Source organism: Pogoniulus pusillus, chromosome 7 (assembly GCF_015220805.1).
Source record: "Pogoniulus pusillus isolate bPogPus1 chromosome 7, bPogPus1.pri, whole genome shotgun sequence".
Taxonomy (NCBI): domain Eukaryota; kingdom Metazoa; phylum Chordata; class Aves; order Piciformes; family Lybiidae; genus Pogoniulus; species Pogoniulus pusillus.
In genome coordinates, this window is record NC_087270.1 from 28,183,215 (window position 1) to 28,210,055 (window position 26,841).

Sequence of the window (26,841 nt, forward strand, 5' to 3'; positions counted from 1 at the left end):
CAGTACAAGATCAAAAGAAAGTGTAGTTGTATTATTTGCTGCAACCTGAATGACACAGTAACATACAAGTTTATAGTGCTGAAAACTGCTTTCCAAATACAGATTCACACTCCCAAAGATACCAGTAGAGATGCTGAGGCAGAACAGTTTTACATCCCTGGGAATGAAGCACATTCCTAATTTGAAGTAACAGGACTTTTAGACAAAATTCAAGTCACTCCAATTAAATAAACTTCTATTTAGAATAAAACCAGGAAATCCCAAACCCATCTTTCATTTAACCACCCAAAAGAAGTGCAAACCCAACAATCATCCATTTATGCATGTAGCACAAACTAGTCAGTACTCATTGAAGGCCCCAGGGTTGAGTCTTACTGACAGACTCTAGTTCCATTCACAGACCCACGTGCTACTTTGCAAACACGGAACAAAGTATTGAGTCTTCATATTCATATCTTCCTTAGTAAAACATGGAATTGTTGGCTGTAAGCTTTATACCTGAAGTATGCAGACAGCAAGAAGATTTGTATGGGTGGGGAGGAGAGGGGTCAGAACCTCTGTTTTCAAATAAGGATTTTCAACATCTCTGAAACTTGGACCACATGCAATTAGTATTTCAGTCAGCTGGCTGGTTCAGGACAGAGGCAGGTATACAACATAATGGCAACTGTGTTCCTCTAAACCACTATTCCTGTTCAGAAAAGCTAAGTTTTTTTGTGTGACAAAGCTAAAAATGTATCTCTATCCTAATCAGTACATAGCTTGACATCACCTTATTGGTATGACATCTGTAGCAGCACAAGAGAGGCACAAACCACCTCCACCATCAGTAGTAACGGTTTCTTTAGAGCTTACTTTGAGACACTTGCATATGCAGTATGCACCAGACTACCTCATTTGTCTTCTCACACATGCACCTACCATCACGTGAATACATGATAGAATATTACACTGCAGATCTTGTGATAAAAGTTAAAACCTGAAGACACAACTAATGAAGATTTTCAAGTTAGTAAAGAGCTCAAATGTGAGCTTCCCTGAAGCATCCTTAGCTTAAGAGTTATTGTGAGAAGAATGCAAACTTCAGTATTTTAGACTGAAATATAAGTAAAACCAATCAGTTCAGTTTCACTTTAGTCCAAAGTGCAAAACCACGTTTTTCCCTTAACAGGTGCTATCAGTAATAATTAAGTCTCCAACTAAGTATGCTCATTAAAGAACTAAGATTTCTACCTAAGGAAATTCTAAGGATGACCCCATCACAGAGCTACCTCTGCTGTGTTATACAGACAAACTGTGACTACCAAATTAAGTTCAAAAATATATCTATTACAGCAGGTGACAGCATAGCACATATTTTGCTCTCTAAGAGCACAGTACATGAGGATGAGTGTGCATCCAGATATTGCTGGTTAGGTTTTTGGTTTCATCTAGTTCCATGTGTAAGTAATTTTTGATCAGTTAAAAGCTAATTTGATCTTGAACTTTTGATAGTACTTTTTTGTTCATTCTTAAGCTGTCCGTTAGGTGAAGCAGCAGTTTTATAGTCATTGTCAGGCGCTTTTATCATTAAAAGTTTGAAAGGTTCAGTTGCTTTCTGTAGTCTCTGAACAACGACAGCATTTTGCAACTTTGCTTCCTCTAGCGTGAGTGTTTCATCTTGCAGCTCTCGAAAAGGCAGTGAAGTAGTCAGTGTGAAGGGAACACTTCCCTCTGATCCTTGATACTTTGTTATGAAGTCTCTGACGTGACTTATTCTGAGAAAGAAAAAAAACAAAGAAACTTCATCATTAGAGCACTTCAACCCCAACACAGACCACATGCACAACACAAGTAGCCAACACAAGTAGCCACCACAAGAGAATGAGACACCCACTTTGAAATGGCTGATGGCAAAGAAACGGAGAAATACAGACGAGGTGGCATCCTCAAGTGCCTGATCCACCTGGGAGGCAAGGGCCGAGGTTTGCACGCTGAGAGCAGTCCCAAGGGAAAATGGACGAGTATCTTTCTGAGCACTCAAACGCTTCACTATGATTCAGGTGGTAGTTCCACAACCCTACTATTTCTTAACCAGCTGGTGGAGCTCTTACCTGAGGTTTCTGCAGCCAACAGTTAAGAATAAAGGTGCCTCACCCTTGCAGCAGATGTAGCAGAACCATAACAACAATAAAGAGTTTGCAAGAATCATTTGGATAGTTTATGAGTAAATGAGGTCTAAATATAGCTTCCTTCTACCAATGCAGGTGCAGCAGTGAATTCATTACAGAGTCAAGCTGCTTGGTAAGGTGCAAACCTTACCTAAGGTAAGAACCTAGTAACAAGGGAACCAAGATAGGTTTTGCTGAGGAATTATCGGGAGTGGCCAATTTAATTAGAAAATGGAGGTGACAGGATACAACTTATTCCAGTAAACATAGGGTCACTGTCCACTCTCTGATCCTGAGGCCAACTGGTAGACTGGCTACTGACAAATAAAACTCACCCCTCCTCTCCCCCATGCACAGTGTAGCCCACAGGCTTTAGTGCCTCCTGGGAATGCTTTGTGACCTCAGGTAATATTTGAAACAAGCCTAGATATTGAGAAAGTGCTAGCTGGCTTGGGGGAAAGCCATCCTAACAATTAAGCTGCACAGATACTGAATTTTCATGCTTTAGCCATACTTTCTTGGACAGATAGATAGAGTCAGCGCCTGATTCCTGTGCACACAAACCTCAGAGACAGTGCTTGGTCTTATAAACCCAGAACCTGAAAGATCTCAAGCAGGAATAAATTTTTGGTTGAACAAAGGTGTCTGCATGCATTATACCAAAGTTCAATGGGTCCCAAAAGCATCACAGGCAATTAGGCACCAGCTATCTGCTTTGGAACAAAGAAGTTCCTTCTCAGGCTCCACATTCAGTGCTCCAGGGTCACACTTAGTTGCTCAAAGCTCTAGACATATCTCTGTGTGCTATTCCAACAGCACTGCTCTGCTACTTGCTCCACTCTCCTATCTCCTCAGTTCCCCCTACTGTGGTATTACAATACTATCTGCCCTTCTGCTCCAATGCTCTAACTTCAATCTTTCATCAGGAATTAAATCATATCTAAAGCAGCAGTTACTGTGGCACATCAGCGTTCTAGATGCAAGAAGGTAAAAGGAACCAGTTTACCCAAGCATTGCAATATATATGGTACAGATTAATTACCTATAGTTTAATTAACAAATGCTTGACTGTTTTCTGTCCTTCAACCAAAAAGAGTGTTCTACATGTAATCATAATGCTTAAGAATAAAAGGACTTAAAAGGATTTCCCCATATTTCTTATTAGGTCATACACAAATGTGGCATACAGCACAATCAGTGATCTTGAGGCAAGAGGATATGTTATGATGGAGTATTTACTGCAAACTACTTCAAAAAACTCATTGCCTCAGTAAGGTTGCTGTTCTGCTTATCTCAGACTCCTTTTTTCTTCCAAAAGCACTCAGCACTTGTTCAAACTACTTACCATGAAGACAAAAAAAAAACCCTTCTAAATATAATTAAATGTGTGAAATCTGGAATAAAGATATTAAGCCCTCCAATGAAGTACTTATAATTAAAATAGCAACTGGCCCTTCAGCTACTGCTGTATATTTCAAAAGCATTATAGTTAACACCTTAGGCCACTACCAGTGATAAATTAGTAAAAGTCAAATGAAAAATCAGTTATAAACCTTCAACTTCTGGGCTTTTCTTCTGACCAACACACAGGCATACACGGTTCACTTTGGCAACAGCCTGTGTTGTACTGTATCTATGATCATTTTACAGGGAACACACCTTTTACATATGAAGTGAGTGTATAGTACTGGAGTGATTGCTCAAATCACAAATTTGAGAAAAGTCTTAGACAGCAGATCTATAATTTAATGTTAAAGTGGTGAACCCTGCTTTATCAAAGCTCCTGCATACATATGCTGCATTGGCATCTTCTGTCATTATCCCAAATTAGAAGCCAATCTGGAACTGGAAATTGAAACACACTGAATGCATTCTATATTGTCCATGTTGATGACACAGGTGAAGCACTTTCCCTGCCTAGTGCACTGACTCCAGCCCTCCCTAAAGGTTTCTCTGTCTCAACTCTAAGTCACACCCCCCAGCTTTCAGCTGTGCTGCTGCCTATGCCCAATGACAAGCCTGCATTTTAATAAGCCATTTGCTCCAGATGTAGCGATTTTGAGAGTTATTTGCCATCTTAAAAGCTGCTTCCTCCAGTAATGAAATTAACTTCCAGTAACCTACAAAGAATTCCTAGTTTCCTCAGAGTTTTGCTTACACTATAATGTGCTATTAACATCAGTTCACATTCCTCTTGTGCTCCTCTTGTCAGCTACAAAAATGTCTCAAAATTTGAAAAGAGGTTTTCTAGATACAGCTGAACAGCAATCCCATGTTAGTGAACAGAAGATTTACACCACACACAGTAACTTGAGACCTAGCATACATACAGGCATAAGACAAGTACTTCAGATGCAAATAGATGTGACAGTGCTAAAACAAATCTTACCTATGAGAAATGTTGAATTTCTGAATTATCCTTTCTCCATCGGCTAACCAGATCTGTACATTAGTGATAGGCTCCAAATCATTTAAGGGTACTAATGGCAGGTGTTTCTTGTTGTCAGGACCTTGATGATCATCTCTTACTTTACAGATTATCCTTGGAGTAGCACTGAAAAGAAAAGCCACCTGAGATTATGCCTTCTGTAGACACATGTGCTTGAAACTCCCCTCCAGATCTCTGCTTCTGGAGCTTTATGCCCCAGGAACATGGACATAAATGTCAGCTTTAACGGCATGCCAATACTTTCTTTTGAGGATTTCAACATGCTAAAGAATTTGTTTTCTCATGCTAAACACTTACAAGATGGAAGGGAACTTAAATTTCAAAGGATTAAATATAAATACACAAGAGATCAAAGTGTAAAGATTCTTCATGCATTTTTCTGTACTCTAATCACACAGGTGAAACCTTAAGGGGTTTGAGCACTGAATTTGCATACCCAGTGTTAATTTTCACTGTAATGTGATTACAGTAATTCAATTTAACTGAATGCTGTTAGCCTTGATTTAGATGCCAGCACCAACTATTTCAGCTTTGAAGCATTACTCATCTATCAGAGAAATTGACTTAACATGAAAATCCAGACTGATGCACACAGCATTTGGGTTATTATGCTTTTCCTAAGGCACTTTTGACAGACAACCCAAACATAAAGGCAAAGATCCATACAGTGGCTTGGCAGAATATAGGGAGCTCAGTCCAAGTGTGTGGTCTTAAAAGCAAAATACAAAAATACTGGCAAAAATGTTTATTCTGTGCTTCTTTCAGGACTGACCTTGTTCAGCATGTACTAAATCATCATAAGGGCACATCCTCAGCTCACGTTGAGTATAACCCAATGTTCACTTGCAGAACAACAGCAGCCATTTAAAGAGTTATCATTTCTTCTGAGCTCAGTTGTGGTTACTGACTACAGGAAATCTTCATGGCAGTTTGCAGAAAGGCTTTCTCTTTGCACAGAGAATTAGGTAACCAGTGGCCATACAATGAGAGTCTTAACAATACTACACCTGCTTTGTGGACAAACCACATCCTTATATTCTTGTACCCTGCAGTTCAAAATGGGAAACTCACAGGCAATTTCTAATTAAAAACATATTTCTAATGACTTGATATATTAAAGCTAATAAAGGTACAAGCTCAAATCCTTCTTAATCTGAGGTATTTTTAAAAAAATATCTTAACTAGGAGCTAGGCAGAGGGCAGGAAGTGCCCCAACTTTTCAGGCTATCACAGCCTGTAGAAGTACTTTTTATTTCTTCCACTGAAACTCACCGAAAAAAAATGAGAATCAAGGAATGCAATTCCCAAGTGACTGAGAAGAGATGCCCACTGCAACTGGAAGCAGATAAGAGGCACTCAGATATGAGCTTTCTTCAGTGCAGTGAAGTCAATCAACTGCGCAGCTGGCTAAGAACCTGGCTTAGCTTACGCTGAACATTTTAGCCCACCAGCCACAACTACAGTTCAGACAGCTGTCTCAAACAGAGATGGATTTTGGTGTCATTCTCAAGTCAACTTCCCTGATGGATATACCTTGGAATTTATGATAAGCACTGCAGATGATTCTTTAGATAGCAAATGAGTGTGAAAGCAAAGCCAACAAGCTATGCTAAGCTGCAAGAGAAAGTTAGAACACCTATATGCAGAAAGTCTATATTCACCGAGGTTTAACAACTTTGCTCTTGTATAGCTGACAGATAAAGCCATCTAGTGGTGGGAGCTTTGACTAAAGCCACAAACCAAGAATCTAAATCTTACTAGTCTGAGATCAAAGGCTTACTCCTTTTATAAGATTATCAAAAGAAAATACAAACTAAAGATCGAAGAAATAAGAGCCTCCTGACAATGTTCTGAAAATAAAAAGGCCAGGAATTCAGAACTGTGCCTTACCCTGACTAACAGTTAAGAATCTTGGCACACTGTGTTTTACCCTAATGAAGTTATAGAGCAAGTGTGCTTTGCTACAAGGGATCTCAGTCAATATTTTAATTAACATGCTTTTGAGGCAGTTTTTTAAATGCACTGATAAGCTTAATGGAAAAGTACAGTTATAAATCTTGTTACAGCCCCAAACTATTAAATGCAGTTCAAGAGAGGGACATAAAAACAGAATATACCTGCTAGTTACATAGCCTCATAAGCTATACTGGAAAAAGTCTGGTTAAGACTCACTTGTTTCTCCTGTGCAAGAGGAAGAGGATCAAGTTCATCTGAGTTACATCAACAAGCATATAAACTTCTGACTCCCCCATTTTATCTCAAAAAGGAGTTCTAATGAGTGGATCAACAGGCCAACTCATAATTGTTTATCTGCCACATAATCCATCCATCTTGGAATGCTGGCAGAAAATCTACAGACTACCACGAGAGTTTATTTGGTAAGCTGAAGTTCAGTTAAGTCATAAGACAAAATAAACAGTTAAGTCATTTGCCCCTCTCACTTCTGATTAAGCACAAGTACAACTGTGGAGAGGGAATTACATAGCTTAAAACTTGTAACAGGTCTCAGACAACACCACCATTTTCAGTAGAAACACTTTGTGGGGAGAGTAGCACATGCACATTACAGACATTTATTAACATAATGAAGTGATCTCTAGCTTATGGAGTAAGAACACTCAGGGTTCGTGTTCCAAATAGCAGCAAAAATATTTACTCATCTTTGAAGGAAAGGCTCAAATAACATAGCACTGAATCAACTAGCACAAGTAGATTAAAAAAAGGCATTTTATTCAGTGCACAAAGAAAATGCTGAGCAAGTTGCAGGACATCTCACTGTACAAGACCAGTCAACCAAAATTCACAGAATTGCATGTTTCCAGAACCTGACTCCCCTATTGGGAAGGAAGATCATCGCTTGCTGTAGGCATGACAAAACATGACGAACAACTGCACAGCCTACTATTCAGCACTGGTTAGTACCAGAAACCCAGCACACTACAGGTATTTTTGCTATGTAAGTGTTTATTTGTAGATAAGTTTTATTTCTTGAACCTTGTTCACTCAAGATTTCAGTGCTACCAAATGCAAGTCTTACAACATCTCATCTATTGCTCAACAGCGTATTTTCCCTATTGAACATATCTACTCAAGCATGTAGCAAGTGAATGGCCTGTGTTACAGAAACAGACAAAAAGGGTAAGACAGATAGTTGCTTCTCTGAGGCAGCCTGGAACCACTCATCTTTTATTTTTATCAGTCTCTTACTCTGCACATTATTATCTTCTTCCCCTGCCTACTCCATTCCTACCTGGGTCACACCTTCCCTCAGCACAAGCACTGGGCCTTAGCAGAAAGCCCTTTTCACTCAGTTGAAGCTATCTGCCCACCTAAGGTTTCACACAGTCTAGTAATGCTGGTTGGCAGGTCATTAAAAAACTCTACCTATGAAAGTTTCCTGTAGTCTCCTGGTCACTGAATATAGTCTGCTTCCTAGGCTGAAGTCTGCTTTTATAAGCACATAGGTCTCAGAAGATATGTGAAGCAAAGAATTTGGCAAAGTAAGCAAAAGTAACCGGGATCGAATATATGAACTTCTACAGCAGCCTTCCAAAACACAGTACTGTTTGCTTATAAATCAAGAGCAGTTTTAACATTGGCACTACCAGCTGACACTCTCCAACCACAAGAGAGTCATGGGGTAAAGGAAAAAGGATCGCTGTAACATGCAAAACATCTCACTGCAAAAAATAACATGGTTAAATAGTGAAGAATTTTAAGAGAAAGCAAAATAACCTCTTACTACTTCAATTCCCTTTATGGGACCATCATACTCCTCTCTTCTTGTAGAAAGAACTGCACTTACAGCTTTAAAAGAGGTTTGTTTCTCTTAAATCACAGAAGAGTGACATCCTTTCAGCTGAAACTGTTCAGCTAATATTGAGATCTTGAACAAAGAAAGCAAACAGCGTCCCAGCTGTATTAAGAGGAATACAGCTAGCAGAATGTAGGAGCTGATTATCCCCCATGCAGCACTCACTAGACACACGTGAATAATGTGTCCAGATCTAGCATCCAAAATAACATAAGGATGCTGATAAACTGGAGCAAGTTCTGTGAAGAGCTGACAAGAAAACTGCTGCCTGCAGCATTCGCCTCATGAGGACTGCAGCCTGTGCAAGAGATGGTGTCAGTGGCAGGGAGGGAGGAAACTGTCAGGAGGAAAGGGCTACACTATTCATGGGTGACAAACTGAAATGAGAGACATTCAGATGCAATAAAAGGAAAAGTTTTTTTCCCCATGAAGACAGTCCCTCACTGAACATCCTGTGCAGCTTACACTCTTGTAAGATTTCAAGGTCCAGCTGGATGAAAGCTTGAACAACTTCATCTGTCCCCACAGATTCTGCTGCTTGGAGGTCCAGAGGTCACTTCTAACTTGTATTATGAGATCTTTTACCATAGGTATAGTTCCCTTTAGCTACTCCATTAGAGACATGTTAGATTACTCACCTTCCTAATCTGTAACCATGTCCAGAAAAGGGATGAAATATTGGTTTCCTTGATGACAAATACACCTTGTCTTTTTTATCTTCCACCTTCACATCTACTTCCTCCTTATCAAAACCTTTTTGTAGCTCAAAAGGCAGTTCCCTTAAGAACAAAATGTGAGAAAACTACTTAACTGCTTTGAGTACACAGATTAGCTATTGTTCATAATTTTAATGTTTTTTTTCAAAAAACACAACAATATTCATGAAGTGCATGATGTAAATGTCCTTTCCCCCTCCCCCCCCCCAGTACTTGAACTGCAAATTAACTATAAAGTGACTAGAAGATATCATCATTCAAGTTGTTAACGATGTTCAACAGTCACTCAGTTACCACTCCACAGCACGTGACATGGAGGATGTTCAATATTACCATACATTGCTGCAAAAGGCTTCATTTTATCATCACCACAGTAGAACAGGAAAAAAAGAGACAATTGTTTTTTAAAGAACCATGTTCAGACATACTGTGTTTAATTGCAAATACACACAAATCTCAGCTTTTCAAAGTTAGATCACTGCTAATGACGATGTTTTTAGCGCACTACTATCACCTCAGTAATGCTTTATTTGCACTAAGCAGAACACAACAACGTCTTTGTCTATGAGCCCTGATAGCTCATAGACTACATTTTCAGGCAGTGAGACTCAGCGGGCACATGGGCTGTACTAACTGCTTCTCTGCTATTAATTATGCAGGAGCTACATTGTAATTAGCATCTTCGCAAGAGAAGGGTGGATGAAAAGTGGAAAACTTTTGAGGCATGCATACAAAGAATGCAAAAAGCTTTAAACAGTGCCATTACAACTAAAACAGGTGACAGGTACAGAGAAGAAACACTGCAAAATTAGTATTTTTCATGAGCTAGCACAGTGTGGAAGAACCAAAAAATACAATGGTTTAGTAATGTCACATGCTTGAAAAGGAGTTACTAAATTATACTCTCCATAAAATAATATTCTCTTCCATTTGTACGAGGTGAGGAAACAGAGTGAAAATTAAAGGCACAAAGTTACATTAGTTTGTATGGTCAACCTTCCTTAAAGCAACGCTGGACATGCTAGCAGCAATCAGTATAGCATCCTAATTTTTAATTGGAGGGTAAAACTAAAACTGTGATATACACACCAATGACTGAAATGGCAAGGCTGTACAAGGAACAAAGGTCTGAAATGTACGACTGCTCAGAGTTTCTTGATGTTACATGGAGTAACTATTCACATTTAAGGCTTTTTCACCACTAAAAAGAAAACAAAGACCATAAACCCAGGAATGCCTAACTACTTATCCATTGAGTTCATTAGTCAAAGTACCATTTGATCAGTAGCTCTTACTGGGCACTCATGATTTATTCTTCATTTCATTCCGCACCTGCTGTGCCTCCCCACCAACACTTGCTTTTATCTGTTTCATCATCAACTGTACAACCACTGCAATTGATAGCTGGATTAGACCTGTTGATGTTAGAACAGCCATTAGCACTGCAGGAACTCAGACAGGCAGTGGCCTATGCCCCTACAAGGACACTGCAATGCAGAAAAGCCAAGCAGCTATGTGAAAAAATTAGACCATATGCTAAGCACTATCCAAAGTGCACTAACTCAAGCTGATTAAGAACACAAAACTTACCCTTTTTTAATGGAGTCCAAGAACTGCTGGTTTGCAACATCAGTGTAGCTCCTAAGGTCACTGTCATTTACCGTAAACCCATTTTTCCAAAGTGTAATAATTACATCAACCTATGAAATAAGAACAATTCTCAATATAACACTGTTGTAAAACCAAATTGGTAAACTCACAGTATCCTATGATTGCAAATCGTTCACTACATGGACTAAAAATACCAAGAGAAGACTCACTATAATCTGGTTTGGCCCTGAGCCAACAGGCAGAGCAACTGCAAGCACCTTATGTCAATCACAGCTAGGGAAAAACCTTCCCACAATAACTTTCCATTCCTAGGTCAAGAACACTCCTTCAGTTGAGCAGGGAGAAAAAAAAGAGCTGGAAGATCCCAGACAGCTGCAAGTCTTCAAGAGCTAATTTGAGAGCACACATGCCTGGTGTTAGAACACCAACTACCAGAATAGCCCAGCTGGGGATTTGTTAGAGTAAAGCCTTGCTCTGATCATTCAGAAAGATTTTCTGAAAGTCAGTCGTGGAGATAATGCATGCAGAAGCCTTTTACTGGGGAAATGCAGCAAGTACCACAAAATATACTTTCAGACTGTCACACATCTGTTACACTGGAATTCCTAGATATACTAAAAACTTAGGTGCTAGGACAATGAAAAAAAATTCTCTGCAATCCATTAACTTTGCCACAGAACATCAACTACTTCAACTTGTAGCCTTCATACTGATCACTGAAATCTTCCCAACACTAACATGGATATATTTGGGATTGTAACTTCCTATTTATGCATTATGCCATTCAAGGAGGCAATTTTTATCCAGGTCTGATTCCTGAAAAAACACTGTATTCACAGATACATGGTGACATATCAGGTACATGAATAATTCACCCCAGCTGGAAATTGGTTTGAACTAAGCTTGGTAGTATTTGACAGTTTGAATTGTTAAAATCAGTTGGACATGTTAGAAGCTCATTGCTACACAAATACACAGCATGTGCAAACTGCTAAATAAAATTCCTTCTCTTTTGGGTGGTAATCTGTCATAAAGCTATATAGCACTCAGCAAGGTCAGATTCCTTTTAAAAGTCTGTGTCTCATGGCACCAATGAATATGGAAGAAGTTCTCACTGCAGGAAGGTTCCTCTATATCAGTCCAGTATGCAAATTTAACATGGGGTAATTATTCCACACCAACCTTCCATTTTGACATTGGCAAAAGTACTGCCATGGAATACTATTTCAGAACTGCAATGAATGTCATTTCCATCAATGCTCACTTCAAATTTCTCCTTGACATCTTTGTTCCATGCAGCCTTTTCTCCAGCCCCTTACTAGTCTGGAGAGTAATAGAGAAGTATGAAAAGAACAGAACCACTCAGATACAACCCCCTACTAAACATCCCACTACCACTGCAACTACAAAAATAAGCCCAAATGAGAAAATGATGGGCTGTGCCTCTGCTTAAAAAGGTTGCAACTCTCTAAACACAGTTCCAATGTAACAGTAGTTGTCATTTCTTGCACAATTTGTGAACAGCTCAGTCTCCTTACTAGCAAAGCAGAAGTGTGCTAGCCAATGCCAGCATAGGTCCCAAAATGACACTAGAGCCACTATAAAATTGTAAGAGGCAGAAGCACAGGCCTGGCTAAATAAGAAACAGGAGCCTGTTTCTACTCTTCTTTCTAATGCTGGGTGCATCTATTTACAGATGTACCAGATAAGATGGACAGACCTCTCACATTTGTTCTCCAGAATATTCCTATTATGTTAGACATGGGTATTTTTTTCTTCATTGCCTACCTGGTTCTTGACTGTAGCTGGGGGCATACATATAGCACTGACCTTCTGAGCCTCTTCAAAAAGGCTATCTACAAAGTAGTCAAAGTTTTGCTCTGTACCACTCAACATCTGGTCATTGGTTCCCGATTTACACATCCTGCAAAACAAAGCTGTAAATCAAAAGGAAGCCTCAGAGAACACATCAGAAGAGAAGCAGTTACTCTAGACATTCAGTACCAAGCGTGGTAAAAAGCATCTCCCCTGCATTTGACTGACTTGATTCTTACAAAACATAAGCTCAACTTTGTGCTCTGCCTTTCTTAGCAACTCCTTACAAATCTCTGACTACTACTAGCAATTCAGAAGCACAAGTTAAAGAATGATAATAGAAAAGATTAAACTATGCAGAAGCTTGGTATCAGAGCAAGGATTGCCAAGTTCATTGACTTTTAATTCCGACAAACATTTAACAAACACCAGTGAAAGGCCTTCCTTAAAGCATTTCCATGATAACAGCTTGAGTGACTTCCTCTGACATAAGTTTTAAGATAATTGCCCCAAAATTCTTCTCCACCCCTACTTGACCCTCCCCATTTCCACAGCATCATAGAGCCACCAGTATTACTGTCTTTGAAAGTACATTAGAGATACTCAAGAACAAGTCACTCAAAGAGCACACCGAAGAAATGCAATAGAAGACTTTGGTACTGTGGAGACTGCCAGAGTATTAAAAGAAGATGCATCAACTGCATCTTTTTATAGAACACTGAACATGTGACAGCTGTTTCTGTGAGATTCTCACCAATCAACACGCAGAAATACGCAACCTGAATGAATGATTATCTTTCAGTTTAGGTACTTTCCATAATGAGAGGATTATTCAGCTTTTGGTGAACATTCCAGGAGTTATTCCTATTGGAGATTCAGAAAAGGCTGTTCTAAGCAACTGAGAAAAAAAAAAAAATCAACCCAGCTCGTGAAAAATATCCAATTCACATAAAACTGCATTGAATGAATTCAAGAGCAGCAATGCTTACTTGAATGGCCATTAGATACATCTGCTTAAAAAGGAATTGTTTGCAGTGCATCCATGTGACACTGAGAAACTCTACAGATTAATGCTTTTAAACAAAAACTTGACAAGATTAAAGAAGACATTTCAAAGGTATGCTGTTGCCATTTCAGTTTTCCAATAAAACAAAAGAAATCTGAAGCATTAATCTAGGTATTCACTGTGCTTTACTTCAGAAACGTAACTGGAAAACCAAACAGCTCCACAGCAAACACAGAGGTGTACAGTGAGTTGGCAATTTGTAAGGCTGCTTTTCTACTTCGAATAAAAATGTTTATGCAACTTTTTTTGCATCTAGTAAACATTCCAGGTGTGTGAAAAATCTTTTAGCAATGATTTTTTTTAAAGCTTTGGTATATGTGGAGCAGGTTGGTACAGAAAGAAAATATTTTTAAATTTAACATAAAGTTGAAAAGTCATGACAGGACACACAAAGAGTAATAGAAGAGGGAGAAGGAGGAGAAGCGGACAACTAGCACTTACCATTCTTTCTTTACAGTTTTGATATTGTCCATGTCTTTCATTTTGGTGCCTTGCCTAATTACAAAAAAAAGAAGGTAAGTTAAAAAAGCAACAGACAAAAACAACCAACCTCCCCCAGCCAAACAAAGCAAAACCCCAAACCAAACAAAACCCATCACACAAAAAAACCCAAACACAACCTCAAAACAAAACCTGACAGAATGTCCAGTACACTTTGCCTCCTTTTGTACCTGAAACGCTCTATAGTTTTTCCTGTGTTGATACTACATTTAACCAGAAACATCAACCTCCCTCCCACCAAGTCTCCAGATGGTTCTTTGTTTTCCTGCAGTTTGTAATTTAATGACACATGAATCATGCATCAGTTTCAGCTGTTCAAAAGGAATAGTACCTTTTCATAACTGAAGAAAATTAATTCTGCAATAATCATGTAAACTGAAAATACATGCCCATACTTAGGCAAGGAAAAAAATACCACATTCCTTTTCTGAGTAGCATGATTTAACACCCCCCCTCCTCGATTTTTTGCAACACTGAGACAGTTGCAGAAGAACTGCACTGCAGCTACAGACATTCTAACGACCTCCATATTAACAGCATTATTGAAAGGTGCAGGATTTGCCAGGTTCCTCTTTGTCATGTACTGCAATATATTGGTGCAGCATCCCAGAAAATGTGAATTCTGGATAATCATTTAGCTGGAAAGAAGATCCTGGATTTGCAAGTACTAAATATGTTACAGGATTATTCTGTCAAATCAAAAGAAATGAAGATGCCATATTGAATTTACTATGCTCATTTGAGCTGTCTTGAAAAAAGTTACACAAAGTCACAAAAAGCCAGAGACCTCCCAATACACCCTTAAAAACAAATTTTAAAAATCACTCTAAAATTAGAGGCAAAAGAACAGAAATTTTCAGTTGTAGCTGTGTTCAAAGAGTTTTTCCTGAAGACCACTGGGTACAGATTACGTAGATGATGTGGATCCTGGCAGATTTGGGACTTAGTAATGATATTGTACATTGCTTTTAGAGAGCAAACTGAGCAGAGACAGCTATTACACTCCTGAAAAGTAGTACACATGGCAAGGCTATAATAAATTTTAAGTGGTCTTGACATCTAATTTAATAAGATGGGAGAAGTTACAGAACAGCAACATTCACTGCAGCACAGAAAGAAAAGCCCATTCAGGTAATCAGTGCTAACTCACGTTCCTCAGGAGCATAATATTGGGCTTGCTTTATCTTGAAAGTTCAACCCTTGATAGACTTTCTGTAGAAATGTATATAGGACTTCAGAAAACCCCCATAGCAACCAAAAAGATTCAGTTGGTATGTCCATAATAGGTTCTAAAGTTTAAGCAGCCTTTGATTTAACAGATGCTGTTATGCAATAGGTCCTAACATTTATAATTAGCACACTTTTGACACATCACACAAAATGTGGTATGGTCTTTTCCCTCATCAAATATTCTGCCAGAGTATAACGTATCAGGCAAGCCTGTATTGGTACACTATGATCTCGTAAACAGATCTTAACTCCGTACCTGCACTTGGAAAAAAGGAACTTTCAGTACCAATAAATACAGCAATTTAAGAACGTTTAAAAAGATAATTTAGGAGAAGTTTAAAAAAAAACAGTTTTAACACACCTTAGCACAAAGTAATTTTATGTTTATGTGTTCATCTTCTAACCTTTCACTGCTCAACAGCCTAGTCCCTAAAGCAACAAGAGCCACCTCCAGCCATCTGCTTTTATTGATTCTCTGTGACTTGCCATCAGAGCTGTTAAAAACAGACACAATAGAACAGCCCTTCAAATTAATTCTTTTGCTACATTAGGCTGGCCTCAAATGTGCATGAAGAGCATTCAAATCTGGTCATCTGTGAAAGTTGCTATTGTTCTAAAGTACGACAGCAATTACACTTAGAAGAAGTGTTTCTGTTAACATATCAAGGTAAAGAAATCAGCCTATACAACATATTGATGTTTATTATGATCAAAAAGCCATTAGGAGATAGCGATCACAGCACTGCCGGCACTTTAGCTCAGCAAGCCAAATCGGCTAACACAAATCACCTCTCTCTGCCAACCTGTGACAGACATCTCGACAGGCGACTTTAAAAAGTGGAAACTTTGGTACACACAAGAAAAAAAGTACCACAGAACTTAACTTCCATCTCTGGAAATTACATGTACAACCCAGGAAGAAACTGGAGCTGCCAGCAGCCCACCACAGCTACTATCTGCTACCCCCGGACTTCCCGACTCAGAACAACTTCTGCCTCAAGCGCTGTGCCCCCCCGCCCCCGCTTGAAGCTACATCCCTGCGGCCGGCCCCACAGGCGATGGGCGCAGCGATTGCTTTCACAGCCATCTCTTTGAAATAGGGTGCTCTCATCTAGACAGTTATAGACCTAAGTTTTGGCAGGTATTTTTTGTGCTCGGTATCGTTGAGTACGTACATCTAGTTACTCTAATGCAAGAAAAAACAGAAACTACCTTCGAAGCTTTCCTTGCTCCGAGGGGCAGAAATAAACAAGCGGCCGCCACCTCTCCATCCACGAAAGCTCTTATTAGTTTTGGCAGAAGGCAAATTTCTCAGGTCAAAAACTTTTTAGAGCAGAGTGCAGTCTGTCACCACGCCACACACAAATTATGACTGAAAACTGCACTGTGCCATACAACAAAGAAGCAAGCATCTACCGAAAAAAGGCAAGTACAAATTAAAAGTGAAAGAAACGTGAAACTTAATGGCCCGAACATGACCGATACGTTCAGGTGAACACAGCAGAAACGTTTCCTCTCCACCTGGTTAAAGGGCTGTGGATTTTGGAAAGAAACTTGCTCGTCAGTTCCCCCCTCCCCAGGCTGCCCGCACCTGAACTTATCTGCACTCTCGATACAGCAGCTGGGCTCTGCCCCCGCAGCAACACACGGAACAGACGGAGCTCCGCGCCTGCTGCCAAAACTGTTGCCCAAAATACACACCGCCTGAGCAGTTACCCACGCCAGCACCCCAATGAGGTGGGCAGACAGAGAAGTATTTTTAGAGATGAGACAATAACGTGGTAGCAACGCCCCACAGTGCCCGAGAATGCGACCAGATCCGATAATGACCCCCCGCCCTACCCACGCCGAGAGACTACTTAAGTTGGCTCCCCACTCCACAGGGAACAGGGCTAGAGCTGGGACTGGGACCGAAGGCCGCCGGCAGAAAGAAGCGAAGCGGCCGAGCGGAGGCAGCAGAAAGGCTCACTCCACATTCCGCCCTCCCCCTCTCAGGACGGCCCCAGGACAGCCTCGAACGAAGTTCTAGCCCGGATCGGAGTTGAGAGAGCGCTGCTCAGCAGAACACGCTCTGCTGGCTCGACCTCTCCCTATAGCAGCTCACCCGGCCACCGGTTAACGCGCAGCCCGCCACCGGCTTCCCCACCGCGCCAACTCGTCACTGTCCCGCGACGTAAGGCGCAGGCGCGACTGCTAACGGCCAGAGCACCGGCTGCGCCCGCCCGGACCGGGATAGGCGGGGCGAGAGGCAGAGCTCCGCCCACGCCGGGGGGCGGGCCTTTCTGCCATGTTGAGGGGGAGAGGCGGGGCGGGGCGGCTGTGGAGAGCTGCGGCTTAGTGCGGTGGGGGAGCGCAGCTGCTCCCGAAATGTGGTGCTTTGCTGTCCCAGGTAAAGACAGGGACTACGGCCCGGTACTCCCTGGTACAACCACCTAGAGTATCCTCGTACCGTCGCCGCTTGTTCTCTGAGAGCAGGAGGCAAAATTCTCGGGCCGTGCTAGCGGGGCCTGGTGCAGCACCGCAGCCCTGGTTGCGCGACGGGCTGCTGCCGGCCTTCGAAGTGCGGATAAATGTCTTGTCCGTGGGCCAGCGTGGTATGATGCAAAGGCAGATTTCTCCTCCCGATGAAGAACAAAAGATACAGTTTATAAGTCTGCGTGCCCACGGGCGAAGGACAAAGCAGCATTCAATGGGCGCCCACAATAGCGGAGAATGGGCTCGGTGTCTCGGCCAGACGGCTGCGCACACACCTCCAGCCCGGCCCAGCCGGGCTGCGCTCGCAGCAGCGACTTGGAGCTGCCCTCGGCTTTGTTTTTTTAGCCGCACGTAGACGGCAGGAACAGCCGCACACTGAAGCCTTTGGAGAGGAGAATGCCTCATTATGCTGGAAGGGCTAATTAAGGGCGAATGTTGACACACATGAAAAGGAACTCTGCCGAGGCCTTGCACCGAGGACAAAAGAGTGGTAGTTGGAAAGCAGAGACCCTGAGATCCCCAGGGTACATTAGGAGAAAATGGGACGGGATCCTCAGGGAGGCGACGAGTGTTCAGTGGAGCTTCCCAGCTCTGCACAGACCTGTGACTTTGCGCTATGTTGGGCCCTTGCAGGACGCAGGCTCTGCGGGACGGTAGCTATGGAGCTCTCCAAAACAAACGCCGCGGCAGCGGCGCCAGCGCCTGGACACACGCAGAGCGGGGCGAAAGCAGGGATGAGTTGTGGCTCACTGTAGCCTTTTCATAAGGAGGTAGCTTTTCTCCCCAATAATTAGTGAGGCACTATAAACCATATAAAATTAACCTAAAGTGAACAGCCACAGCTAGGTAATTAGCCATTGCGAATTTACAAGTGTGATCAAAGGTAATTCTAAAAGTAAAGGTAATAATACTTCATAGGTGTCACCTTCATGTGGGACCTGCTTCTGCAGTCCCTTAATTGTAACAATTAAAAAATACTCGTCAGAGAAAACATTTCAATAAGATGGTTAGTTTCAGAGCTCAGTGAAGGTGAGTAAAAGAAGTAAAATCTGACTCTCAAACGTTGTAACTTCTTAGTAATGTGCATCACAATTCACTAAACTTTTCGATTAATCGACAAATTTGAATTCTAATTACAGCTCCTGCCTATGAGTGGAAAATAACATACTTTTTGTTTTGATGTGAAATAGATTGTTTCACCTTTCAAAATACAGAAATTGTGACATTATATTTTCCCTGCTTTTGTTTTACATTTTAAATAACTGAATTTTTTGTCTAGATGGCATTTGTAGTATTACTTCCTACTTCCACTAAATGGGTTTTCATATATTTACAATTTATCATACCACTGTTGAAAAGTTCAAGGAATTTACAAAGCTCTGGGTGAAACTTCAGAGGCATGTTTTGTGTCAGTTGATTACTTCATATTTTTCTTAAAATATTTTGCATTGGCTCCATTAAACAGAACTCCTCAATGATATGTTTAACTGCTGCTTTAGGGGCCCTTTCTGCAGAAATTATTGGATAGCCGCACAGGTAAGCAAAGAAGGAGGCAAGATTTGACTTGCTGTAATGATGCAGGCTTCCCAACTGCAATCTTGTATTGATTTAGAAGATTTGGTCTATTACTGGAAATCAGAGTACAGCTGGAGACATGCTGACCTACTACAATAGGAAATGGTGTCCTAGTGAATTCAGTGGTTTCTTAAAAGCTTTTCTAAGTACAGCTGTTCTCCCTCAGGACTGAAACTTGACAAAGCATAAGAGTAAGAAAAATCTTAGGGAAGGTATCTTCAACTCTAATATAACAAGTACCAGTTTTTCTTAAAAGCTGGAAATTTTCAAGTCAGTGTTGTTACAATTAAGACATCACTAAAATCCTTTTAGACTCTGCATTTCATACAGCTTATTCTCTGCCAAGACACAGTACACGGGATGAACAGAAGCAAATGGTCCTTTTCTTACTGTGTATTGAATAGAAGCAAACAGCCCAGACTGAGTTAGCTGAAAAAACTCTTAAAAGGGTATTCATGAAATGAATACAACCATCTCATGCCCTCTTTGTCAGGCGAGATCAGATGCAGTGGTGTGGAAGACAGTAACAACCCCTGAACTTGTTTTATAATGTAGGAGTGAATCTCAGTGTTGACAAAATAAAGCAGTGTTTCAGCTGTCACCACCCGTCCTGTCAAGGTCACAGAAGAACCAGTGTACATAGTATATCTAAAAACCAGCAGAAAATTAATTTTGAAGGCATATTTTAAAACCATATATGTAACAAGGTTAACCCGTGCCAGAGGAAGCCATCAGCTACCTATAATTAAACATCATCTGTATTGATTGACCTAAACTTGAGATAGCCTGAAGCCTTTTAAGTGTATATGTACAGAGCTGGAACAGACTGGGAGGAAATTGGATCATAAAATAAAAAGGAAAACAATCTGGTGATTCTGTGCTTGGCAATTCCATTGACAAAGACAACCCATTTCTCTGTACAGTGTCCTTTTTCCTCATGTGCCCCTTGCAGGAATGTTAAATGTTGTAGGTTGTCACAATGGGGAGAAATAGGAATTGACGTTTCTAGAAAGTCATTGTTTCATGGGAGGTGTTTGGTGAATCAGCATTCATGAAGGGGGCGTTACCCCTGTGCCATGAAAGGAATATTCACATATGGTGCTGGTGCCAGACTTCTGGATGCTAGATCCACAAGAAAAGTGGATATAACTTTAAAAGTAGCATGGAGTACTCCTTCAAGACAGCCTCAGCAAGTGTTTGTACCAGATAACACATATTTGAAATTAACTTACAATGTGATTTCTTAAAGATGCTTTTAAGTGAAATGACCGTGATGATATGGTAGTGTACTTTATGAGATTGTTCTTGGTTCTGTAACACAAAACATACTTCTAAAGCTAAGATTGTGAGAACTGGGGAGATATATGAGCAAATAATGTTTCTGATGGAATTCCCATGTGACTGTAATAAAGGCATTCTGCATTCATATGCTCCTAAAAGTTATCTATAACTGTGTTAATAAATGCCTATTTTTTATTGTAAGCATGTTAGGACAGTGTCTGTTTTTTACTGCAAAGTTATACATCACCCAGCATAGGAACAGGCTGATGGTACTACTTTCATATGATTAATGATCATAAACACCTAAGTGAGATGATTTGCCACTTTTGTCCAACATGGAAGCAATTTAGAGCCTCAATGATAGCAAAAAACAGACACTACAGATTCCTGGCTTGCAATACCATCAGCCCATGAGTGTCATACAATTATTAGTATTAGAAAAACTACTGTAACATTAGGTTAATGGCTAGATGTGATGGGAAGGTAATTTTTAAACACGAGAGTTCATGCTAGTGCCAATCCTGACTACTGGGCCTTTCTTGTTTGATGTTTCCATACTTACATTTCATGGTCATGTCTTCATAATGGACAGTTCTCGAAGGGGAAACCACACAAAGTCCTAAAGAAAAGGATTTAGGGTAGGTTTCCATAAGCAAGATCTCCAAGCTCTCTGGTGAATCCTTTTTATTTCAAGATTCAGCTGAAACCAGGATGAACATGACAGCATGACAGAAAGATACACACAAGAGCTTATAAATAGAGTCCTGAAAAGATGATTTGATTTCTATTCTCTGGAATGTTAGAGCTATTCAGAGATACTGCAAAGTAATCTCTGGTAAATTGCCAATCATTGAAACAAATGGTAACTCATTGAATGGAGCCCTGTGGCCCTTACTGAGATGAAACTCTCTACAAAAGTTCTGAATAAGGGATGAAGGATATTGCCTTTTGTTGTAATGTGTTCCTAATTTCCTTGTAAAAAAGGGATAAGTAACAGCAAAATCTCCCTTCTCCAAATATTTCTTGAACCATTAAATACTACTCAAGCAAACAAGGCTTTCCACCCCATGTAATTTTTTAATGTCACTAAGTTGCAGTACGAGTTCATTCCGCAAGTGTTTAACAGAAAGGGATTCTTTTGCTCAAGTGCTTTTCTTGTATTTTTCCAGTTTCACAGTGGTGTACCTTCCACAGCACATTTGTGGCTTCTTAATAAACGTTTCAGGTATCTTCATCTTTTCTGAACTGGAGATAAAAGGGTGTTGAACACTGCTGTAAGCGTTAGCATTTGTTATAAATTGGTTCAATTTGAAATACAGTCCTTCGCAATAGCTTTTATTTTCAGAAACATTTGGACATCTGTCTGTAAGATCAAACTACAAAGCCTGAAATTGAATCTTACTGGTATTGAGCTCTACAAAATTTTTAGATAGTATTTTTGGAGTGTGGCACCAATCCTTCTGCATTTCTTCTTTCTTTTTTGTTACTTTGCTACTTGGAGTCCGTACATTATTTTTCTCACAAAGCTTTTCTTACGTACAAAGTGCTGAAAAGGGTTAAAATAGGTTTTTAAATTCTCTCTTCATATGACACTTGAAACAACAGATAGGAACAAAGAAATTATTTGATTGGTGAAGTTACTTTAAACCATTTCTACAGTAATTATTTTGTCATTAAAACACATTTAAATCTCTAAGTATGTGTGATACACAATATTAATCCTATGTTAACATGTTTTCTCTATTAACAAACAAAAATGACAAGCAAACCTTACAATCCATAATTTATTAATTTACATTGCCAGTACTAAAAATGGCTTGCAAAGAAGCTATAAAGCTGTAAGCTGTTTGAGTCAAAATAAGGAGCCACACCTTGTAGGAGGAACAAGACAACCAAGAAACCTGAAAATAAAACCATCTGTGAAAAACAATCTAAATAGTAAACATCCAAAATGAAGCATGTCTTTACATGTTCTCTACTACGCTAACATAATGAGAATAAAGCACTAAAAATGTTCAAAGCAGTGAGCAGGGATTTTGAACTACATCAATTTCTCCACAGGAGTAGTCCCTCTGGCATCGTAAAGAGTACTTACTTGAGTATGGCTCACAGGAATGAGATTAGCACAGTAGGGGGAAAAAAAGAGAAGGACACAGCTATGGTAAAAAAATATTTAGTAAATATAAAAAAAATTAGCTTCTAAACTGTTTTTTTTCTGTGCTTCAATCAAATTTGGATAAGCACCCAGGAAGATGAATTCGTTGCATAATGACCAAGTTTCCTTTACTTTAAAAAAGCCATCAGCATTCACAAGAGGAGGAATGCTGGTTTCAACCAGGCATGTTGCAAACAGATGTTATGCAAGCTTCCCCAAACAGTCCTGCCAACATATTGCAATTCTGAGTTACGACATTCACTATAAATGCTGCAGTCTGGGCCCTTTTTTGGGACACAGATTGATCTGTTGGTTTGCCTAAAATGGGGATGATACTGTTGTGATGCCTACAAGAACTTGAAGAAATGTAAATAGGTGATTCCTTCTTAAATATCCCAATGCCTTTGCTGCATATTTTGCATTTTCAGATTTTAATTTGGAAAGATGAGGGAGTACTTGGGTAAAACAGAATAGTAATTTTTACAGTGTTGTTTAGAAAAGCATTCTTCACCATGAAAGTGGTGAGACCCTGGAATGGGTTGCCCAGGGAGGTGTTTAAGGCCAGGCTGGATCAGGCTCTGGCAGCCTGATCTACGGTAGGGTGTCCCTGCCCATGGCAGAAGGGTTGGAACTAGATGATCCTTGTGGTCCCTTCCAACCCTGATTCTATGATTCTGTGTTTGTACTTTCCACGCTTAAACAACAAAAAATGTTTTGATAAATCTTGCTTGAGCCTAACAGGCTTGAGCCATGTGTTCAGTAATCTTATTACACTATTCTCTTTCTGTTACGGAAACAGAAAGGATTGAAATAATTTGCCCAATGATGCCAAACAAGCCCACGTGAAAATTAGAAGCTTGAGACTTTTGTCACCTGCAGCTCTATGCTTTAATTATATGGCTACATTGTTTTTTTTACAAAGCATATGGCTTTGGGGGGTTACATACAAGCACTGTGGCTAAGTTCAGTAAAACGCAAGAGGCTGTGGTCAGGGAAGAGCGATTCTTAATGCACATCAGTGAGAAGCGATCGGATTACTTATTGAATAGTCTGAAAAGCATTTAGGCATCCAGTGTACTGTAATATACACTATTCTTCTTCCTCCTAAACTGTGGTCGTTCGAAGTGTGATAAAGGAGGGTGGTGAGAGAAAAATAAGCTTTCCAAGGACTGAACATCAAACACAATTTGAGGCTATGGGGGAAAATACAGCAGATGTTATCGGTAACTTGTACGGCAGGTGAAGCAAGGGAGCATTCCTGATAGCCTGGCTATCAAAAGGCTTTCTTAGTAGTGACACTCACCAGGCTGTAAAATAGTTTTTTACATTAAAATCGTGACGATCCTACCCTAGGAGGATCTGTTCGCTTGTCACATCACCTGCACGGGTGAGCAGATGTTCCCATGTCCAGGGGCAGACCACCCTTTCCAGCTGTCAATAGCGGCTTCCCCCCCCCCACCCCGCGATCCTGGACAGCTGCTTCTTCCCCGTCCTTGAACTCCTCACCTCAGCGCACTTACATCCCTAAGCTTAACCCTTCAAGAGGCGGCGACTCTACTGCCCCAGCAGGTTACGCCGGGAGAGCCTGGCAAGGCCCGTCCAGCAGCTCGGCAGCTCCTGACGGGCTTCGGGCAGGCCATGGCCTAGGCTCTGAGCCTCGGTGTCTGCTGTGGTCCTGCCGCAAGGCCAGTGCCGACACCGCCCGGGCTCCGCCGCACCCCTCCGCTCGAGAAGTCAGTGTATCCCCCCCGCCCCAGCTTCCCTGTACACCGCCTCGCCTGCTGTGAAGGCGGCAGTCGCTGTCCCTCCGTTTGCGAGGCGCGCCCGCGGCCGTCCTTTGCTCCAAGCCTGGCTGGGGAGGTACACTCAAGCCCCCCGCGACCGCCCCACTCCCGAGGGACCCCGCCGGGCGCTGTCGTCTGCCACCCCCGCCCCCCCCGGCGGCCAACGCCAGGCCCATAGAGCGCGCCGGCGCCGCGCTAGAACGTACGCAGCGGGGGCCGCCTCGGCCTGCGCGCGGCGGCGGCACCGCAGCGCCCCCTGGCGGTAATTAACAGCCTCACCGCGGACCGACGAGAGAAAGAGAGAAGGGACAGTAATGGCGGCCAGTTAGTGTGAGACTGAGCCGAGGAGGCAGCGGCAACAGCGACGGGAGGAGCTGGCGCGGCTCCGTCTGTGATTCTGCCCAGCGGGCCGGCTTCCCTAGAGGACTTTTTCTGCTTCCTTCTCCTCCCCCCTTCTCCCCTCTCCCTCCCCTTCCCCTCCCTACCCGAGCCCCCGCCTGTCCGCCCTCCCTCCTCCCTCCGCGCCGGCGGCAGCGGCGGCAGCGGCGGCGGCCCCCCGTGTCCCCCCTTCCCGGGGCCATGGTGAACACCAGGAAGAGTTCCTTGCGCCCCCTGGGCAAAGCGGCGGCCGCTGCGGCCGGAGCCGGCAGCCATTTCATTTCGTCCCGGACCCGCTCTTCCAAAAGGGGCACCAAGGCAGATGCGGCCGGGCTGGAGGAGACAGCGGCAGCGCGGGTAAGGATCAGATACGTTCACGGGGGACGGGGAGAGAGAAAGGCTCGCGGTCGGGGAGACAGCGACGGCTGTAAGGGCCTTGGCCAGGGAGCCGCTGGGGACAGCGCCACTGCTGCCGGGGTTGGGGGGGGTTGCTCGGGTACGGGAGCTGGGGCTGGGGGGGGTGGTGTTGTTGGGGGTGGATTGCTGTGACGGCTGCCGGCAAAGAGGGGAGACAGTGGAGCCGACAGGGAGTCTGGGGGTAAGGACGCACCGTGGAGCTGGTGGGGACCCTGGGGTGAGAAGGGACAGTGAAGCCGGCGGGGGACCTGAGGACACGGAGGGAGCGACTGCGGAGAGCCGCCCGCCGCGTCCCAACTGGGTTTCTTGCCTGGCAGGGAGAAGGCGGTCTCAGCTGAAGCAGCGAGAGGCGCATGCCGTTGACAAGGGCTGGGGCTGGCGGGGGCGTCTGAGGGGCAAACAGGGACACGGGAGGCGAAGTTGCTGCCCTGTCGCTGCCGGTGTCTGCGCCGGGCTGGGGCAGGCAGGGCCGGCGCGGCGGTGGCGGCGCGGGGCTCCCCCTGCGGCCGCGCCCGGCGCTGCGCCGGCTGCCAGACAAAAGTTGGGAGTTGCGCCTGCAGCAACTTCGCAATCATTGCTTTCCCCTGCCTCCCCCCCCCCCCCCGCCCGCCCCTTTTCCCTAAATGACCTCAGATCGGCTGGAGTGGGTGTTCGCGGAGGCTTCAGTGGAACAAAGCTGATGTTTGAGAGAAGCCCCCCGTTTTTGTGACAGCCCTCACCTCCCAAGCGGGGAGGATGTAATTTTGTCGTCAGGTTTCTGTTGAATGCTTTCTGCAGTCTAATGGCAAGTGAATTCTACAGCCTCGTTTATAAAGTTAACATATGGTAAATTCTAATTGGAAGAAAGCGTTCAAGACACCCACCCACCCCCCCCTTTTTTTTTTTTAACCCCCTTGTTGTCCCTGAACAGATTTGTTGACACCAAATAGTGGTGGTTGGTTTGCTGGGTTTTGGTTTTGTTTGGTATTTTTTAATTCTAGGTAGGACTTTTTTTCCCCCCCCTGAATAAATTTCAGATTTAAACATCTGGCTGTAGTTGCCTGATGTGCATAGATATTTTAAAATCAATGTAAATATGGAAGTGAAAATTCAGGGTCAAAGTCTTTGGAAGTCACGCTAAATGACCATGTCCTAGCCTCTGCTGATGGGGAAGTTCATTGGGCAGGCTGAAAAACAGCAGCAGGAGCCAGAGGCAACTCCTGGAATAGTCAGTAAATCTTTTGCCCCACCCTATTAGTTTTAAACCAGTAAAAAACTCTAAACCGCTTTCTGTGCTTCTCTTTCAGCTCTTTCATGCTTCACAGTTCTTCCCTATCTTTCCTTTTAGTTTTCCTTGTTGGCTATTTCCTCCTTGTTTAATTTCATTAGGCTCATGAGGCTGCAGCACCATAGCTATCGAAAGCTGTTCTTCTTGTTCTCATGTG

General features: G+C 42.3%; 2 protein-coding genes across 11 annotated transcripts in view; one reads left to right on the forward strand and one right to left on the reverse strand.

Moving 5' to 3' along the window:
• Positions 1-10: 10 nt before the first annotated feature.
• Positions 11-17,595, reverse strand: UBXN2A (UBX domain protein 2A). 9 transcript variants are annotated; one of them, XM_064146363.1, is made up of 7 exons: positions 17,457-17,595; positions 14,063-14,116; positions 12,529-12,664; positions 10,720-10,829; positions 9,052-9,192; positions 4,540-4,704; positions 11-1,757 (listed from the first exon to the last, which is right to left on the reverse strand). In XM_064146363.1, exons 2-7 carry the CDS (start codon positions 14,101-14,103, stop codon positions 1,469-1,471), a joined length of 882 nt encoding a protein of 293 aa, XP_064002433.1. In that variant the 5' UTR covers positions 14,104-14,116; positions 17,457-17,595; the 3' UTR covers positions 11-1,468. The 9 variants fall into 9 exon arrangements, with proteins under 9 accessions (XP_064002433.1, XP_064002440.1, XP_064002434.1 ...); XM_064146370.1 differs by lacking the exon at positions 17,457-17,595 and adding an exon at positions 16,944-17,084; XM_064146364.1 differs by lacking the exon at positions 17,457-17,595 and adding an exon at positions 15,714-15,732.
• A 6,816-nt stretch (positions 17,596-24,411) lies between these two features.
• The window catches only part of ATAD2B (ATPase family AAA domain containing 2B), an 88,495-nt gene continuing 86,065 nt past the window's right edge, over positions 24,412-26,841 (forward strand). For both annotated transcript variants that reach the window (XM_064146372.1, XM_064146373.1), the window contains exon 1: positions 24,412-25,357. In XM_064146372.1, the coding sequence (XP_064002442.1) occupies positions 25,202-25,357 (156 nt within the window). In that variant the 5' untranslated portion in view covers positions 24,412-25,201. The remainder of the gene's footprint in view (positions 25,358-26,841) is intronic.

Excerpts from the sequence above, each read along its gene's own strand:
- UBXN2A (XM_064146363.1), bottom strand. The coding sequence starts at position 14,103 with ATGAAAGACATGGACAATATCAAAACTGTAAAGAAAGAATG. Across the intron at positions 10,830-12,528 it reads CAGCTACAGTCAAGAACCAG|GTTGATGTAATTATTACACT; the intron begins GTAGGCAATGAA and ends CTTATTTCATAG. Across the intron at positions 1,758-4,539 it reads AAATTCAACATTTCTCATAG|AATAAGTCACGTCAGAGACT; the intron begins GTAAGATTTGTT and ends TTTCTTTCTCAG.